The sequence below is a fragment of the Gigantopelta aegis genome, chromosome 15 (genome assembly GCF_016097555.1).
Source record: "Gigantopelta aegis isolate Gae_Host chromosome 15, Gae_host_genome, whole genome shotgun sequence".
Classification (NCBI taxonomy): domain Eukaryota; kingdom Metazoa; phylum Mollusca; class Gastropoda; order Neomphalida; family Peltospiridae; genus Gigantopelta; species Gigantopelta aegis.
In genome coordinates this window covers 17,200,939-17,221,025 of record NC_054713.1, presented here as the reverse complement: position 1 = coordinate 17,221,025, position 20,087 = coordinate 17,200,939, and the positions used below count along the sequence as shown (strand labels likewise).

The following is a 20,087-nucleotide window of genomic DNA, read 5'->3' as shown; positions in this document are numbered from 1 at the left end:
AAGTCTACGATTTACTTCGTCAGATGACCGAAGACACTGTCTAAAGAATATTGGTATAATACTGTATTAAAATATTTAAAGTCACATCAATCACATCAAGGTTATACACAGAGCAGAAATGATATTTACCAAAGTCCAAACGGACTAACGTTCCCAGGAAGCTTCCTAATTCGTTCTCATCGATATCTCTAAATCCTAGCTATTTATTATAAATTCAGAATTGGCCTGGGAGTACAAGGCGGTACCTCACGTATCATCTCATAGTCTGACTCTACTAGAGTCGGTATTATTTCTCTCTGATCGTCAGACTTAATGACGCCATCGTCGCCAAATCACGGTTGTAAAACCGCACTCGCAGAGGTATTACGTAACTACTCGCCACATGGCCTCCACAGCGGGACTAAGTGCATATTGGAATGCCAGATCGCGCGAGAAGTATTACGTAACAAGTTGTCCACCTGGGCTACGGGCAATAAACTGCACACGGCCCTCTAACACAATTAAAATCGCCACAGGCGAAACAAATTTAAAAGCATGTACCGTGACAGTGACCAATCCTACGATCACCCCAATAATATTGCCGATAACGGCAGTGTTCCGCGGGCTTGTGGCAAAACCTACAACCATCTCTAGACACTGCCAATAACAGCAATGGTTCATTGGCTCATGCGGATTCCTATAACCATCTCCAAGATCAATCGCTTGAAAACCAGCAGTTACGTCAATGCACCTTCCGGTCTTACTGCAGAACTGTATGAAAACCTCAGCATAGCTGACGACAGCCGCAGGGAGTTGGGGCCGGATTCTGTGGATGTCGGACACACAAGCTTCAGCGATACTTCAAAGGACACCGGGGCAGAAGAAACAGAAGATGACGTATACGTCAATACAGCTCCAACTTAAACACACTGTTCTGAGTTTGCTTCTATTGTTTCCTATTAAAGTAAAGTTTGTTTTATTTAACGACGCCACTAGAGCACATTGATTTTTTTATCTTATCATCGGCTATTGGACGTCAAACATATTATGGTCATTCTGACACTGAGGAAACCCGCTGTCGCCACATAGGCTAATCTTTTACGACAGGCAGCAAGTGATATTTTATTAGCGCTTCCCACAGGCAGAGTAGCACAAACCATGGCCTTTGTTGAACCAGTTATGGATCACTGGTCGGTGCAAGTGGTTTACACCTACCCATTGAGCCTTGCAGAACACTCACTCAGGGTTTGGAGTCGGAATCTGGATTAAACATCTCATGTCTTGACTGGGATCCGAACCCAGTACCTACCAACCTGTAGACCGATGGCCTAACCACGACGCCACCGAGGCCGGTATGTTTCCTATTAATAATGAATCGATTTAAATGCATGTACATTTATTTAAATATTAAACAAATTTTACTTTTAATGTCAGTCTGGTTACTGGTTGTCCTAATGTTAGGAAACCCAGCAACACGCAGACAATTGACACACCAAAAAAAACAAAAAACATTTAGGAGTGAAAAAATCTTACAATGGCAGCAAACTCGGGAGTCTCTTTTGAGAAAGAGGAGAGAGAGAGAGAGAGAGAGAGAGAGAGAGAGAGAGAGAGAGAGAGAGAGAGAGAGAGAGAGAGAGAGAGAGAGAGAGAGAGAGAGAGAGAGAGCCAGAGCCAGAGCGAGAGACAGAGAGAGCCAGAGACCGAGAGAGAGACAGACACACACAGAGAGAGAGAGAGAGAGAGAGAGAGAGAGAGAGAGAGAGAGAGAGCCAGCGCGAGAGACAGAGAGAGCCAGAGACCGAGAGAGAGACAAACACACACAGAGAGAGAGAGAGAGAGAGAGAGAGAGAGAGAGAGAGAGAGAGAGAGAGAGAGAGACAGAGCGAGAGACAGAGAGAGCCAGAGACCGAGAGAGAGACAGACACACACACAGAGAGAGAGAGAGAGAGAGAGAGAGAGAGAAGAGAGAGAGAGAGAGAGAGAGAGAGAGAGAGAGAGAGAGGGGGAGTTTCAAATTGCTTCAAAAGTTGACGATATAGGTTTATAACAAATTGTTTACATTGTAAAACTAATAATGTGAATGAATTAATGTAAGAATGTTTAAGGTCAACCCAGGACACAAAACATGCATGGGATTAGTGTGTCAAAGCAGGTAAATGCATCAGTAATGTGAATACGAGACTGAAGCTTAGATAGCAATATAATTATAGACATTGGATCTTTAAGGCCCAGACCCTAGTTATTAAGCAGTATAAAAATGTACACTTACTGCTTTTCTTTTTTCATGTTTGAAGTACACGTACATCCAGCTGGTTGATTAAATTAGTAATTGTCACAAATCCAATCAATGACCTTCTATTCCTGGTGCTTATAAAACTTTTGGTCTAAACTTGAGACTAATATATTAGAGTCCAACGTCATTAAAGATTGAATCTAGACTTAAAAACGTTTTATAAACACGGACCCTGTTTTTTAATACATCCGAATGCACGGTAAACTTGGTTGTTTTCTTTGTGCAAAACTGGTATCACAGACCTGCAGTAGTGAAGAAGACACACAGACTAAATAAACGAAAAAAAAAAAAAAAGACTTGAAAAACCTATACCTGTAAGTTTATTATACCCGTTGCAACTTTTTGTTTAACAACACCACTAGAGCACATTGATTAAATTAATCATCGGCTACTAGATTTCAAACATTTGGTAATTCTGACACGAGGCCCAGGCACCTAATTCACTAAACTCTCGCAAAAGACTTGCAAAGATGATGCCACAGATAGCACAAACCATGGTCTTTGTTGAACCAGTTATGGATCACTGGTCGGTGCAAGTGGTTTACACCTACCCATTGAGCCTTGCGGAGCACTCACTCAGGGTTTGGAGTCGGTATCTGGATTAAAAATCCCATGCCTCGACTGGGATCCGAACCCAGTACCTACCAGTCTGTAGTCCGATGGCTTAACCACTGCGCCACCGAGGCCGGTCCAGTACTATATCAACTTCATCAACGTATTAACTGAAACAAGTGGAACCTTTCATGGTTCTCATTCACTATACAACCAGCTTTTTTTTTTTACAGCACCCCAAGTTTTGACTCTATGTTAGCATGGCCATATCCTGATCAACATTCGGGGGGGGGGGGGGGGGGGGGGGGGGGCACTATTTGTTTTATAAACAAAGGAAACACTTCACAAATTAAACCTTGAGATATGTATGCTATATTCAGGGGGTCAACTGCCTTCCCTGCCCCACCCCCACCCCACCATCCACCCCCGGAGCGTACGGCCCTGGTTAGACACCAAATAGCCATAGCTTGAAATGACGTTAAACAAATATTTCTTTCGTTTCCTTTCACTGGTTGACCCGTTAGTTAGGGGTTATTTCATATCTCAAAGAGTCATGACTGGCCAGACATTTTGAAAAAAAAGTTAAAGTTTGTTTTGTTTAACGACGCCAATAGAGCACATTGATTAATTAATCATCGGCTATTGGATATCAAACGTTTGGTAATTCTGACACATAGTCATCAGAGGAAACCCGCTACATTTTCCTATTAGGTCAGGTCAGAGTGTTTAACGTGCACATTCAGAGCAAGCTGTCCTGGGCACATTAGCAAAAAGGGATCTTTTATATGCACTTTACCACAGGTAAGACAGCACATACCACGGCATTTGACCAGTTGTGGTGCACTGGATTGAACGGGAGAAAAAAGAACAATCAGTTGAGTGGATCCACCGAGGTGGTTCGATCCTGCAACGCATGTACCTCAGGCGAGCACTCAACCGACTGGCTAAATCCCGTCTCAGAAATGTTTAAAGACCATGGTATGATTCATCCTGTATTTATCCCTGTGGACCGGCCTCGATGGCGTCGTGGCAGGTCATCGGTCTACAGGCTGGTAGGTACTGGGTTCGGATCCCAGTCGAGGCATGGAATTTTTAATCCAGGTACCGACTCCAAACCCTGAGTGAGTGCTCCGCAAGGCTCAATGGGTAGGTGTAAACCACTTGCACCGACCAGTGATCCATAACTGGTTCAACAAAGGCCATGGTTTGTGCTATCCTGCCTGTGGGAAGCGCAAATAAAAGATCCCTTGCTGTCTGTCGTAAAAGAGTAGCCTATGTGGCGACAGCGGGTTTCCTCTAAAAAAATCTGTGTGGTCCTTAACCATATGTCTGACGCCATATAACCGTAAATAAAATGTGTTGAGTGCGTCGTTAAATAAAACACTTCTTTCTTTATCCCTGTGGCAACAGTACATAAATTTCGACTAATTCTATATTCCACAAATTAGTACACGCGCGCGTACGCACAGACATACATAAACAATATTTCACACAGAAACAAACAAAAAAACCCACCAACACACACACACACCGCACACATACATACACGCGCGCGCACACACACACGCACACATACACACACAAACAGACACACACTGATACACACACACACTAAGACACACATAGACAAACACACACACACACACACACACACACACACACACACACACACACTGCACAAACAAACACAGACACACACAAAACACAAACACACACACACGTATACAAACTGAATAACACATTTCACATTTCGAATTTCTATTTTTAACATGTTTCAAGGCATAAGTGTCATCTAGGCAAATATATACAATTCTAATATTTATTTTATTGTTAACTCTGGGGAATTTGAGATATTATTTTCATTTAATACATATACGGTCGTGTAATTATAACATGTATATATAAAAATGCTCCAACGCTAATATATATGGATGACAGATTCATTGTCGGTCTTTTCAAATCTAGTCCACATTAGATATGTGAAGAACTCTATACATAATTATAAACTGTTTGACAAAATAATATACGAAATGTACGATTGAGGTCCATTAATTTTTGACAATATATGTATGACGATCAATTTATGCATTGATTAATAACTAAACAAGGACATAATATGTAGGTAATGGAAATTAATATACATTTGCTTAAAGGCGCATACCCTAGTTTCAGCCCGTAAAAATGAACACTAAGTTTAGTGAATCTACAAACCTGCAACACACATTTGGATACGGTTATAACAGAGAGATGCTAAAGTCTGCGATGTTTAAACAGGGAAATACCGTCAAAAATAACTAGAGCTTGTCTCATTAACCATTACTTCTCAGACGAAAGTGCGTTTTTAAAAACTAGGGTACAATGTTGTAAATGTAACGCAACTTCCATTAAAAATTATAAACGTTGATCAAAATATATTTTATTGCATATAACATGTAGTGGAGAATATACGAAGAAGTGTGGATTCATGGAAAATAATCAACAAGCCCCGTAAGGAGAGTTGATGCATTTTCATAAATCCACACTTCGAGTACATTCCACAACTTAAAGGGACAGACCCTAGTTTTTAAACACTAAGGTATATTTTCCACCTAGACTAGTTTCAACCCGTAAAAATGGACACCAAGTTTGGTTCATTTACAAACATGTAAAAAATTTGGATAAAACACAGTAAAACAAGAGTCTGTGATGTTGAAATACCCTTAAAAATAGATTAAAACACGACTTCATAATCGTTACTTCTCAGACGCACGTGCGTTTTTAAAAATATGAAAAATGCATTTTGTGGTATTAGAAACACCAGGATGACCAGAAGCACTTCGCTTGTACGAAAATGGATAATCTAAACAATAAAATATAAGTAATGTTTGATTTCAGTGATCATAAACAGCTCTAATAGTGAAAAATATGTGTCTTAGTGTTTAAAAACTAGGGTCTGTCCCTTTAATTCATTATTTATTAAAACGGTTTTTTTTTTAACGTAAACACTAAAGTAACTAATTTTTTTAAATGAAAATACTGGTTAAAATGGTAAGGATTACACATATAGTAAAACTTCTAAAAACTGAACTCTCAATAAACCGGAATTCCCCCAATACCGAACGTTGTCTGCGGTCCTGCGATTTACGCATCTTTCAACGTTAAAATTCACCTCTGAAAACCGGAAACCCCTTAACTTTGGATATTGGATTAGATTATTAATGTGTAAAAATTGTATCTCTAAAACAAAGACGTCCGGTGAATTTCATTTCGACTTAATTTCTTGCTTATATCAAAGTAAGATTCAAGCATGCTTTCATGGGCAAACACACCTCAGCTATCTGGGCTGTCTGTTCAGGACAGTGGGTTAGCAGTTAGTGGTTAGTGAGGGAGAGAAGTCGGTGTAGTGGTCTTACACCTACCCATTGAGTTGTTAAAACTCGCTCTGGTTGTGAGTCGGTACCGGGCTGTGAACCCATTACCTACCAGCCTTATGCCCGATGGCTTAACCACGACACCACCGAGGCCGGTGTCCGGTGCCATGTGCATGCTCCGGTGAGGTGTGTCAAAGGTCGGCTGTATCTGTTGGCGATACACTATCTCATTTAGTCACTGTTGTTTATATGGTTCAGGGGCCGGGCGTAGCTTGATGCGCGGTCGGTCTAGGGTCGATCCCCGTCGGTGGACCCATTGGGCTATTTCTCGTCCCAGGCAGTGCTCCACAACTGGTGTAACAAAGGCCGTGGTATGTACTATCCTGTCTGTGGGATGGTGCATATAAAAGACCCCTTGCTGCTAATCGAAAAGAGTAGCCCATGAAGTGGCGACAGCGGGTTTCCTCTCTCAATATCTCTGTGGTCTTTAACCATATGTCTGACGCCATATAACCGTCAATAAAATGTGTTGAGTGCGTTGTTAAATAAAACATTTCCTTCCTATGTGGTTCAATGGTAAAGCGCTCGCCTGATGCGCGGTCTGTTTAGGATCGATCCCCAGTGGGCTATTTCTCGTTCCATCAAACGGTATAAGAAAGGTCGTGGTATGTGCTATCCTGTCTGTGGGATAGTGCGTATAAAAGACCCATTGCTACTAATGTAGCGTGTTTCCTCTCTAAGACTATATGTAAAACAATTACCAAATGTTTGACATTCAATAGCCGATGATTAATAAATAAATAAATGTGCTCTTGTGGTCTCATTAAGCAAAACAAACTAACTTTTTGTTAAAATGTGGGGCGGGACGTAGCCCAGTGGTAAAGCTATCGCCTGATACGCGGTCGGTTTAGGATCGATTCCCATCAGTGGGCCTATTGGGCTGAAGCATCCGCCTGATGGAAAGTAAGTCTAAAATCGACCCCCATCGGTGGACCCATTGGGCTATTTCTCGTCTCAGCCAGTGAACCACGACTGGTATATCAAAAGGCCGTGTTATGTGCTGTCTTGTCTGTGGGATTGTGCATATAAAAGATCCCTTTCTACTAATGGCAAAATATAGCGGGTTTCCTTTCTAAGAATGTCAACAAAATTACCACATGTTTGACATTTAATAGCCGATAAATCAATGTGCTCTAGCGGTGTCGTTAAAACCCCCAAATATTAACTGTTTGTTAAAATGTGGGGCGAAATATAGCACAATGGCAAAGCTCTTGCCTGATGCGCGGTCGGTCTTGGATCGATCCCCGTCAGTGCGCTATTTCACGATCTAGCCAGTGCACCACGACTGGTATACCAAAGGTCGTGGTATATGCTATCCTGTCTGTGGGATGGTGTAAATAAAGGGTCCCTTGCTACTAAGGAAAATAATGTAACGGGTTTCCTCGCTAAGACTATATGACAGAATTATAAAATGTTTGATATCCAATAACCGATGATTAATGAATCAATGTGCTGTAGTGGTGTCGTTACAGAAACCAAACTTTTTGTTAAATTGGAGTGATTTTAAAGTTTACTGTATGTTTACTTGAAAAAGGTGATCAGTATGTCCACAGTCTTACTCGGCGACGTGTTTTTTTTTTTACTTACAATTTTAAATCTGTTGCTAGTTTAACAATATTTCACATATGGGCCTAAAATTTTCACACGAGTGTAAAATATTAAATTAGTCTCAATATATTTTTTAACTAATTCCATATACAGAAAGGTTCACTAGCTATGCCAGTGTTGATAATGGAGGGGGGGGGGGAGCAACCCGCATTATGTATGTTTGTCTGTATGTATGTATGCATGGATAGATGGATGATTTTATAAAATTGAATACAGGGTTGAGGTTTTTTAGAGGGGTTTTTTAAAGATTTGATTGGGTGCGGGACATGGATCCCGTGAACCCCCTTTGTTTACGCCACTGGAAGAGTTATTTATTTATTTATTTTTGTTTTGTGTTTGTTTGTTGTTGTTGTTGTTTGTTTGTTTTGTTTGTATGTGTGGTGTCTTGGTTTGTATGTAGTTTTTTTTTGTGTTTTTTGCGTGGGTTTTTTTTTTTTTGGGGGGGGGGGGGGGGGGTGTCACCCGATATAACACAGTTCATGTAAATTCCACGGACATTCACCAGAAAAATGTATATAAAGAGACAAGGCTGTGTCATATGTTCCAGTTAACATTAATCCTTGATGTTATTCATTGTATAAGTCGTGTTACCCGACATCTGTTGCCAAATATATCGAATACATCTACACTACACAAAAGGTCTCAGAAACATAACATGTGTACTTCGATCGTCAGACATAATGAGAATATATCTGTATTCTTATTGGTCAAAAACCAGTAACATGACCTTCCGTAAATAGTGTTTTTGCTCTGAGACGGTCCCACCGGTCCGATATTGCCGTGAGAGATGAAAACAAATATCTATCTAATTATTGACTAGGTAACATAATGCAGCGTCAACTGCTAATTCTAATGCTAACCATAAACTTGTGACAAAACGCTTTGCTGTCCTTAATCAAAACATATCTTTATTCATATTGAGTATAATTCCGCAAATACGACAAAGACAAAGAAAGAAAGAAAGAAAGAAAGAAATGTTTTATTTAACTACGCACTCAACACATTTTATTTACGGTTATATGGCTTCAGACATATGGTTAAGGACCACACAGATTTTGAGAGGAAACCCGCTGTCGCCACTTCATGGGCTACTCTTTCCGATTAGCAGGAAGGGGTCTTTTGTTTGCGCTTCCCACAGGCAGGATAGCACAAACCATGTCCTTTGTTCAACCAGTTTCGGATCACTGGTCGGTGCAAGTGGTTTACACCTACCCATTGAGCCTTGCGGAGGGTTTGAAGTCGGTATCTGGATTAAAAATCCCATGCCTCGACTGAGATCCGAACCCAGTACCTACCAGCCTCTTGACCGATGGCCTAACCACGACGCCACCGAGGTCGGTTGACAAAGACAAGGTCAGTAATCATCCAATTGTGTAAGGAGTATCTCGAAGATTTAAAAACGTAAGCTACATGATACATCAACATGCAACTGGAATCGGCACTCTCAGGATTTTATGTTACAAATAAAACATGCATTTGGAGGCAGGTGATGCGCCACTTCCGGATCACTTCAAACTCAGTTGTGAATTATGTCAACATGCGCGCGTATGACTTTGATAGAAATGCTTGGTAATAAAAAAAGAGTAAAGTTTGTTTTATTTAACGGCACCACTAGAGCATATTGATTTTTTATCTTATCATCGGCTATTGGACGTCAAAAATATGGCCATTCTGACTGTTTTTTAAAGGAAACTCGCTATCGCCACATAGGCTACTCTTTTACGACAGGCAGGATAGCACAAACCGTGGCCTTTTTTTAATCAATTATGGATCACTGGTCGGTGTAAGTGGTTTAGACCCATTGAGCCTTGCGGAGCATTCACTCAGGGTTTGGAGTCAGTATCTGGATTAAACATCCCATGCCTCGACTGGGATCCGAACTCAGTTCCTACCAGCCTGTAGACCGATGGCCTAACCACGACGCCACCGAGGCCGGTACACTGCTTGGTAATAAAGACAGTCAACCATAAAAATAAACAGTGATATAAAATGTAAATTTATGTAAACATTTGACACCAAAACAGTGTTGTTCGAGAAGGCGTACTTACGCCAGTTGCGGATCACTTTGTCCAGTTCTAGACCAGTTTTGAAAATATCGGGTTTCGCCTTCAAAAACACAATTAAAATGTCCAACATCTTAGCACTTTCAGTGCGGTATTTCTCTTTCTAGCCAGTGCACCACGACTGGTACATCAAAGGTCGTGGTATGTGTTATCCTGTCTATGGAGGTGGTGCATATTAAAGATCCCTTGCTGCTAATCGGAAAGAGTAGCCCATGAAGTGGCGACAGCGGGTTTCCTCCTTCAATATATGTGTGGTCCTTAACCATATGTCCGACGCCATATAACCGTTAATAAAATGTGTTGAGTGCGTCGTTAAATAAACCATTCCTTCCTTCCTTCCTTTCAGTACATTTGTGAATCCTGCCTGTAATGTATACAGCATTAATACCAATAGCGATAGAGAAAGTGAGCTTTAATATGGGATTAAGTTAACCATGTTAGTAACATTCATTCAGTAAATTTTCAAGGAATTATGTTTTAAACCTAGAGGGAAAGGAATGTAATGTATACAGCATTAATACCAATAGCGATATAGAAACTAGTATCGTTTAGTTACTATTACCTGAAGTGGCTGTATTTTGTCCTTTATTTTGTAAAATGTGTATTGACCTTTTGGGACATGGGTGTATAGCGCAAGAGACAGCCGGAGTGAATCGGTTAATGAACCACCTGTTCGGACCGGTACTATGCTGTTAGTGCCAATGAGAACCTGTTCTATTGGCAATCTTGTTTCGAAGTTGGGCAATTTAACATGGGTTTCAATGGCAGATGACATCTGTGTAGTGAGACATGACCAAGCAGACGACAAGTCTATGTTCTCAGAGCATGTATGAATAAATGCCACTATCATTTTTGAAATGAGTTTGTTGAACCTGAACATTATAAAATTGGCGACGAAGTAAATCTGGAATTACTTTATTATGGCAGTTTACGGTAGAGTCGATCCGTTTAACCAGGATATCTTGGACCGCGTACGTCGAACGCCTATCGGCTTACTTCGAAGCTAATGTAGTTACGGACGCGTCAAAACAACGAGCTATTCTGTTGAGTGTTATTGGACATGGTACACCAGTTGTGGAGCACTGGCTGGAACGAGAAATAGCCCAATGGATCCACCGACCGGGATCGACCCTAGATCGATCACCCATCAACGACGGTCTAAAGACAAGGGCTAGCTCAGATTGGCTTTGCGAATACACAGTTCAGTCGCCGACTGACTTTCCTGCATCAGAATGTGATTGTGTATATATATATATATATATATATATATATATAAATCCCACTGAAAAAATTAATCCATCCTATAGTGGTACAGACTGTTGAAATGAGAAACCGCATACAGAGATTTCTACTTCGTTGGCAAAACAAAATAGAGGATCACTTTCCCCTCTACCAAAGTCGAGCAGTCAAGTATGCGAAACGCACGTGCAATGACACTGGCGTTTTATAAATGTCCTATAAATTGTCAAACTTGTACTGATTATTTTGTTCTTTGTACAGTAAAATGTAGTTTTTTCAATCAATCAAGCAAGCAATAGGGTGGAGGGCTCTCACACTGAGGGTGGGGCAACAATACTGAATCGTCTTATGCGGCAAATACAAGACACGTGTGCAGGGATGTGGGGTCTTGCCTGGCTATCGAACATAGGCCATGCGGGCTCCCATTTTTGTAGGGGGCAGGGCAGACTGATTTTTGCCCGAATTAAACGAAAATGGAGTTTAAAAAAATATTTTATTTATATTAGCCTTACTGTTGAATAATTGTAGCTGGTATTTGTACGAATGGCAAATGAGATGTTCAAATATAACGTGAGAGACAAGTGGACGAACACTTAAAATCGTAGTTTCAGTTTATAAAATACAGTATCTTTAAATTATATACATAGAGAATATTTCATGTTTTTTGTAAAATATGATTTATATCTCATCGAGTGAAGTTTGCAATCATATCTCACGAGTCGCGATTGCGCGACAAGTGTGATATGATTGCAAACTTCACTAGATGAGATATAAATTATATTTAACAAAAAACATGAAATGTTCTATTTATTATAGAACTTTTGGCAATTTAGCTTTATTTTTAAAATGCCAGCAGTAAAATAGTTCCGACTTTCTTACAGTGAAGATAACATTTTCTACAGTGACGATAACACATTTTAGAGTAAAATATCCACTCTAAAATGTGTTATCGTCACCGAGTGACTGATAACACTTTTATTTCACTGATATTTTAAGATATTTCACCAAATATTATATAATAAATATTGTCATTACCTGTAGAAAAGAACAAATAACAAAAGAAAAATAGATGGAACTACAATGATTAACATAATATTTTGTAGAGGACGACTGGCCATGGGACGAACAGTCTAGGGCTACTATGATATGGGTCCGTCACATGCAGGGCCGAATTATTATAAACTAGCGGTTGAAATGACGAATCATAATAATGTGACTGGGTTCTTTACCGGATGATTACTTATAATTAATAAATAAAAGACCGAACAAACACAATTTGAAAGGTAACACAAAGCATAGATATTTATTTACAAATGACAACAAAAAACAACAACAACAACAACAAAACAAAAAGGCATGCATACATAATACCCAAAATAGATAAATAATAAAGTTAATTTCCCCCAAAATGTGTTTGTCACTTAAACCCCGAACGTTCTCGGAAGTTAATCCGACTTAAAAAGAACATTTATTATATGCCCAATATCCACAATAAAGCAAAGAATCGAAAATTTGGAACAACCGAACAAGAACAGTTACTGAAACCTTGAAAGACAGGCCTGTAGGACGGATTTTCAGTGTATGTGTGGGAGGGGGGATTCTGGCGTGTTTTCCACGTATTACCTGAGACATTTAAGTGGGCCTGAAAGCACCCAAGTGTTCTGAAACACCAAAACACCAAAAGGACAATACCGTACCGACCGTCGTATGCCAATTATGACGTGTACAGGTAAGTTAGAGACAACTGACAAATATATAATTCATTGTTACCCTACAGAGGCTTCATCGAAACTGAGCTATAAATACACATTGTTATTGTTATTATTATTTACAAATAGGTGATTAGTTTCAAGCCTAGACCAGTGCTAAAGTTCTCTCGTGTTGCACGTCGATCGGTCTAGGATCGATCCCGGTCGGTGGACCCATTGGTCTATTTCTCGTTCCGGCCAATGCATCACAACCGGTATATTAAAGACCGTGGTATGTGATATCCTGTATGTCGGATTGTGCATATAAAAAAATCCCTTACTACCAATGGAAAAATGTTGCTGGTTTCCTGGTAAAAAATATCAAATGTTTGACATCCAGTAGCCGTTCTTTACTTGGCCACCGTTTGAAACAAAACGGATACCTGTTACTCCATGGACCAGAAGTGTTTACCGGTGCCACCGGGGGGGGGGGGGGGGGGGGGGGGGGGGGGGGGGGGGAGAGAGATTAAACTTCATATAATTTATCATAAAGGTGACCATCCCAGTAATACATTCCAATATGATGGAAATCAGGTCTTGACCGTGACTTTTCAAGTTATGAAATCTAGTAGCCCTCAGTAAAATTGGTAGCCCATAATTTTAATAAACTTTTAAAAAAGGAGAGAAAAAAAAGCTAAATAATTTATTTTTATTTAAACATTGTTTTAGGATGGGTTTGTTGTTGCTGGGGGTTTTTTGGGGTGTTTTTTTTTAAGCATCTTGTTGATTGCAGAGAAACTGGAGGTGCAAAAAAACAAAACAAAAAACATCTAGTAGCCCAGAGGACTACCAGGTTTAGACATCTGGTAGCCCGAGTGATAAATTGGTAGTCAAAACACCCCGGGCTACTGCTAATGTCGAGTCCCGGACATCTGAAAAGGATAATTTTGACCCAAATTTTATAGGTCAAATAAAGATCGCCATTCATGAATGCTGCATATCACATAAACAAGTCTATGTATTCTCTGTAATAGTGTATTGTTAATGAAGTTTTTATTTCGATCATCCACAGAGGCGGATCTCGGGGGGCTCTAGGGGTTCGCCCCATCCCCACCCCCTAAATTTTCCCATAGTTATGATATTATTATATATTAATTTTCATTTTTTTTTACGATTCCCCTCCAAACCTCCCTCAAAATTCCCTTGACATTCCACCTCATGTCACTGGGGCCCCCTAAATGGAATTTCTGGATCCGCCACTGATCTAAAACACGGAAACGGCATTCCACGTGTACCTTAAGTCAAATATGGATAACATTCCCGGAATCATTTATCGTCTCTTTAAGATGTGGAAGGTATGTGAATCCAATGCCATAGAATATGGGTATAATCATGTACATCGCAGAGAGATCTTCACAGAGTTGTTTGGTGTACAAAAGCGCGATGGGACGCGCTACAAACGTTATTATTGCCAAGTATACACAGGAATACCACAGACAAGGTCTGTTTTTAGAACACACAGCGCAGGCTTCTGAAAAGAAGAAGAAAAAAGGAGAGTTAACTACAGTTGTTTAAATTAAATTTCAATAGGTTGGATTATACAGTATCTAACCACCGAGGGTACTTTTCCTTTTTTTTGTGTGCACCACGACTGGTATATCAAAGGCCGTGGTATGTGCTATCCTGTCTATGGGATGGTGCATATAAAAGATCCCTTGCTGCTAATCGAAGAGAGTAGCCCATGAAGTGGCGACAGCGGGTTTTCTCCCTCAATATCTGTGTGGTCCTTAATCATATGTCCGACGCCATATAACTGTAAATAAAATGTGTTGAGTGCGTCGTTAAATAAAACATTTCCTTCCTTCCTCTCTGTCAGATGATGCATATAAAAGATTCCTTGCTACAAATGGAAAAATTCAACGGGTTTCCTCTCTGTAAAAATATATGTCAAAATTACCAAATGACATCCAATAGCCGATGATTAAAAAATCAATGTGCTCTAGTGGTGTCGTTAAACAAACCAAGCTTTAAAACAAACTTTTTGAACGTTTTATGACATAGAACTTCCCTACTGCTACTATTAAGTATCCCATGATGTTTTATTTTTTATTATTTGTTTTTATATTTATGCTTCTCTCATATTACGACTATTAAGTATCCCATGATGTTTTTTTTTTATTATTTGTTTTTATATTTATGCTTCTCTCATATTACGACTATTAAGTATTTTACAAGATCTTTGTTTTTGTTTTTGTTTTAAATATATTTATATGTATGTCTATATTATACTATTAATGAATCATGTTCCAATATGTCACGAAACGTGCCCCTACCCAACACCCCAATATAGTATCTGTTTCGCCACCATTGAAGTTTTAAACAGATTGTAGTGGACAACTGAAGCACTCAATATATTTTATGTATGGTTATATTGATGTCGGACATATGGTTAAGGACCACACAGACATTGAGAGAGAAAACCCGCTGTAGCCACTTCATGGGCTACTCTTTTCGATTAGCAGCAAGGGATGTTTTATATGCACCATCCCACATACTACAGCCTTTGATATACCAGTCGTGCACTGGCTGGAACGAGAAATAGCCCAATGGACCCACCAACGGGGATCGATGCCAGACCGACCGCGCATCAATGCAAATTCAACGTCTTTCTGATCATGCTGTTGTTGCTCAAAATGCATTTTATCAGGGCCGTACCCAGCGGGGAAAAAAAATGCTCCTTTTAGTTTAAACTGCCCTTTTAGGCTCTTCATACTGCAGTTTTACATAATTATATAATATTTATTTTTAACATAAATAATCATATTCATGTATTTACTTTTGTTTTACACACAATAGCCGATGTGTATTTTTGTGCTGGTGTGTCGTAAAACATGAATACATAATCATATACGTACATTTGACAATCAATAGCCGATGTGTATTTTTTTGTGCCGGGGTGTCGTCAAACATCCATTTATTCATTCATATTCATGTACTTACCTTTGTTTTAAACCCAATAGTCGATGTGTATTTGTGTGCTGCTGTCGTCAAACATCCATTTATTCATTCATATTCATGTACTTACCTTTGTTTTAAACCCAATAGCCGATATGTATTTGTGTGCTGCTGTCGTCAAACATCCATTTATTCATTCATATTCATGTACTTACCTTTGTTTTAAACCCAATAGCCGATGTGTATTTGTGTGCTGCTGTCGTCAAACATTCATTTATTCATTCATATTAATATACTTACCTTTGTTTTAAACCCAATAGCCGATGTGTATTTGTGTGCTGCTGTCGTCAGACATTCATTTATTCATTTATATACATGAACTTACCTTTGTTTGGCACCCAATTGCCGATGAGTATTTTTGTCCTGGGTTGTCGATAAACATTCATTCATTCATCCACCTATTCATTGACTTTCATTTCATTTCAACTTATTTTCCTGCTTATATCCAATAAAGGTTCAAGCACGCTGTCCTGGGCAAACCTCAGCTACCTGGGCTGTCTGTCTAGAACAGTGGTTTAGTTGTTAGTGGTTAGTGTGTGAGAGAGAGAGAGAGAGAGAGAGAGAGAGAGAGAGAGAGAGAGAGAGAGAGAGAGAGAGAGAGAGAGAGAGAGAGAGAGGAGAGTGTAGTGGTCTTACACCTATCCACTGAGTCGTCAAAACTTGCTCAAGGTGGGAGGCGGTATCGGGCTGCGAACCCAGTACCTACCAACCTTATGTCCGATGGCTTACCCACGACACCACCGAGGCCGGTATCCACCCATTAATTCATCTTACGAAGGAAGGAAATGGTTTATTTAAAAACGCACTCAACACATTTTATTGACGGTTATATGGCGTTGGACATATGGTCAAGGACCACACAGATACTGAGGGAGGAAACCCGCTGTCGCCACTTCATGGGCTACTCTTTTCGATTAGCAGCAAGGGATCTTTTATATGCACCATTTCACAGACAGGGTAGTCATCTTATGAAGATACTCTTTTTCTGTGCCCTGATTAAAATGCACAGCCTCACTACTTATCTTAAGCAAGGTACGGCCCTGTTAACGAAACACCGAAAAACGCCCATGGCACCTCTAGAACTAAGGTCAGTCTCTAACTTAATAAAAACAATGTTACCTGTTTTAGATGCTCCTTTGATCCATTTGTAAAATAGTATCGCCAGCATGGTGAAAACCGGGAGATAATAAAATACGTATGACAGTACAACGCATCGTAGACAGATATCATTGCCGATCTTGGAAGATGAAACCACAAAACTGTCATCCACGTGTACGATATACGTCATATCTTCTGCTGGGTCCATATTTCCCCAGAGATTCGTACAGTAAACAAAGATTGATGAGAAGAACGAAAAAGAAAAAAGGGAGATGAAGAATGCTCTTTGTAACAGCGACTTCTTTAAATCCTGGTTGCAGTGTAATTCCGATAGCACCATGGAGTTCAGAAAGCCCATCACTAGAATGAGGTAGAAACTTGATATGATCGTCAGTTCGTGTTCAAGAAAGCAAATGGCTGCAATGTTCATGAATAATACTGTGGCGCCACCTGTGGATAGGACAATAAGTGGAAGTGACCTAATTAACGAATGTCCGGTGTTAATGTTTAGATGCACCAGCGGTAACAGTCCTGCGAACACCCACGTTACTGGAGCCAACACCAGTGATGGCATGTTCGTTTTTGCTTTGTCTGCAAGAATAAAAAGTTTGTTAAAGTTTGTTTTGTATAACGACACCACTAGAGTTATGTGACGAAGTACACTGTGTCATTAAAGCAAACCATTTTCGACAAGTACAACTTTCTTACTGTTAACGAACATGTTACGGGCTGTTAGTCTATGTATATTTATCCTGCAACCACCTTTTCTATTGACAGAATATGATGACGGACAAACCAAAGTCATATTCTGCTACTAGATGGTTATGACTTTTGACGTCACTCATATGACGTCACACGCACAATAATAGCTTTTCCCCTTAATTTTTGTGGTCTGCAGGATAAAGATTAGTTAATGACGTCGGATATTTGCTTTATCCTGTTCAGGCTAAATGAGAAATTACGCTCGGCAGAACCTCTCGAAATTTCCCATTCTTACCTTCACGGGATAAACTAGTTACTATCTACTTATACAAGACGAGCGAGACGTAGCCCAGTGGTAAAGCGCTCGCTTGATACGCGGTCGGTTTGGGATCGATCCCCGTCGGTGGGCCCATTGGGCTATTTCTCATTCCAGCCAGTGCACCACGAGTGATATATCAAAAGCCGTGGTATGTGCTATCCTCTCTGTGGGATGGTGCATATGAAAGATCCCTTGTGGATTTCCTCTCTAAGACTATGTTTGACATTAATAAATCAATATGCTCCAGTGGTGGTGTTAAACAAAACAAACTTTATTATATACACAAGCTATGTATTGTAGTTAGACAGGCAAGGGTTGGGATATGTAGGTGAAAAGCAAAGTTGAAAGATGAAAGGAGCTGCCAAGTCGACAAAAAGGACACCACTAGAGCACATTAATTTATTAAAAATCGGCCATTGGATATCAAACATTTGGTAATCTTGACATATATACAATAGACATATTTAATTGTGTTTGGACAGGCAAGGATTAGGATGTGGAAGTGAAAAGCAAAAGAAGTTGAAAGATGAGAAAAGCTGCCAAATTAAGAAGAAATACATATTGATTTTAAACGAATAGAACTGGAGAGGAGCTGTGTACTAACTAACCAACTAATTAAGTAACTAAATAATATCGTAATCTCGATGTTGAAGCGACCAAACCAACAGAGTCGAGATATCGATATTTGGAGATAAACATAATTACTATAGTTGTACATTTTATCTTGACCTCCAGACATCGACGATTCGAGATAAACAGTAGTTTGGTTCATTATTTTATGTCTCGACCACGAGATACCGATGGTTGGAGATAAACATAATAGTTATGGTTTAATATATATATATATATATGGACATCGAGATATCGATGGTTCGAGATAAACAATACTTATGGGTGAAACGTTTTCTACGTTTGGACCTGAAGGTATTTTTTTCTGACGACGTTACAAACGCATGCACACCACCCAGAGGTAAAACACAGAGGTAAAGTCTTTGCTTGATGCGTGAACGGTCTAAGATCGATCCCCGTTAATGGGCCCATTAGGCTATTTCTTGTTCCAGCCAGATATCCACGACTGGTGTATCAAAGGTCGTGGTATGTGCTATCCTATCTGTGGGATGGTGCATACAAAAGACCCCTTGCTACTAATGGAAGCGGGTTTCCTCTCTAAGACTATATTTGAAAATTACCAAATGTTTCACATCCAAAACCGATGATTAATAAATCAATGTGCTCTAGTGGTGTCGTTAAACAAAACAAACGTTAACCACTATACAATCATGTCGTTGACTTCGTATATTGCACAACTGGAATGTTGGGATTTTGTTTTTTTAAATTTAAATAACCAAATAATATATTTCTTCTTCTACACATAAGCAAACGAGTAAATTAACACAAATTACATACCCATATTCTTTTGAAGTGTTTGTTTAGAGAGACAAACTTGACTTCCATTCAGCAGGCCTATGGATAAATATCTCAATGTGATTCTCTAGAAAGCGTGCAACAGGTGGGTTTTTTGTGTCAGCTTATGGATTTGGAGCGATTTAGTCACTGACATCTGGCTCAGATGTCTTGCATTTAGAACTGTAACCCAGATAAACAATAACAATATATATATACAGATATATACATACATATACATACGTATACACATACATATACATATATATATATATATATATATATATATATATATATATATATATATATATATATATATATATATATATATATATATATATATATATACGTATACGTATACGTATATAGATATACATATACATATACATATACATATACATATACATATACATATACATATAATATATATATATATATATATACATATATATATATATATATATATATATATATATATATATATATATATATATATATATATATATATATATATATATATATATATATATGGGTCATTATCAGATAAAGTCCCATTTTGATGTCGCCAGCCTTTAAGGGCTACGTTTTACAACATTACTCATAAGATTCTCATGATTTGTAACTAAATAGTAACTTACAACAAGAAACATGGAGGAGGACAGCAGAGAAGGAAATCCGAGAGGGCAGTCAGAGCTTGGGGCTGCTGGAGAAGCTGAC

General features: G+C 39.2%; 1 protein-coding gene across 2 annotated transcripts; it reads right to left on the bottom strand.

Annotated features, from left to right (window-relative positions):
• Nucleotides 1-12,419: 12,419 nt before the first annotated feature.
• Nucleotides 12,420-20,087, bottom strand: LOC121390088. Of its 2 annotated transcripts, none has more exons than XM_041521804.1 (3): nt 20,009-20,087; nt 16,967-17,536; nt 12,420-14,363 (listed from the first exon to the last, which is right to left on the bottom strand). In XM_041521804.1, exons 2-3 carry the CDS (start codon nt 17,517-17,519, stop codon nt 14,134-14,136), a joined length of 783 nt encoding a protein of 260 aa, XP_041377738.1. In that variant the 5' UTR covers nt 17,520-17,536; nt 20,009-20,087; the 3' UTR covers nt 12,420-14,133. The 2 variants fall into 2 exon arrangements, with proteins under 2 accessions (XP_041377738.1, XP_041377737.1); XM_041521803.1 differs by lacking the exon at nt 20,009-20,087 and adding an exon at nt 19,374-19,436.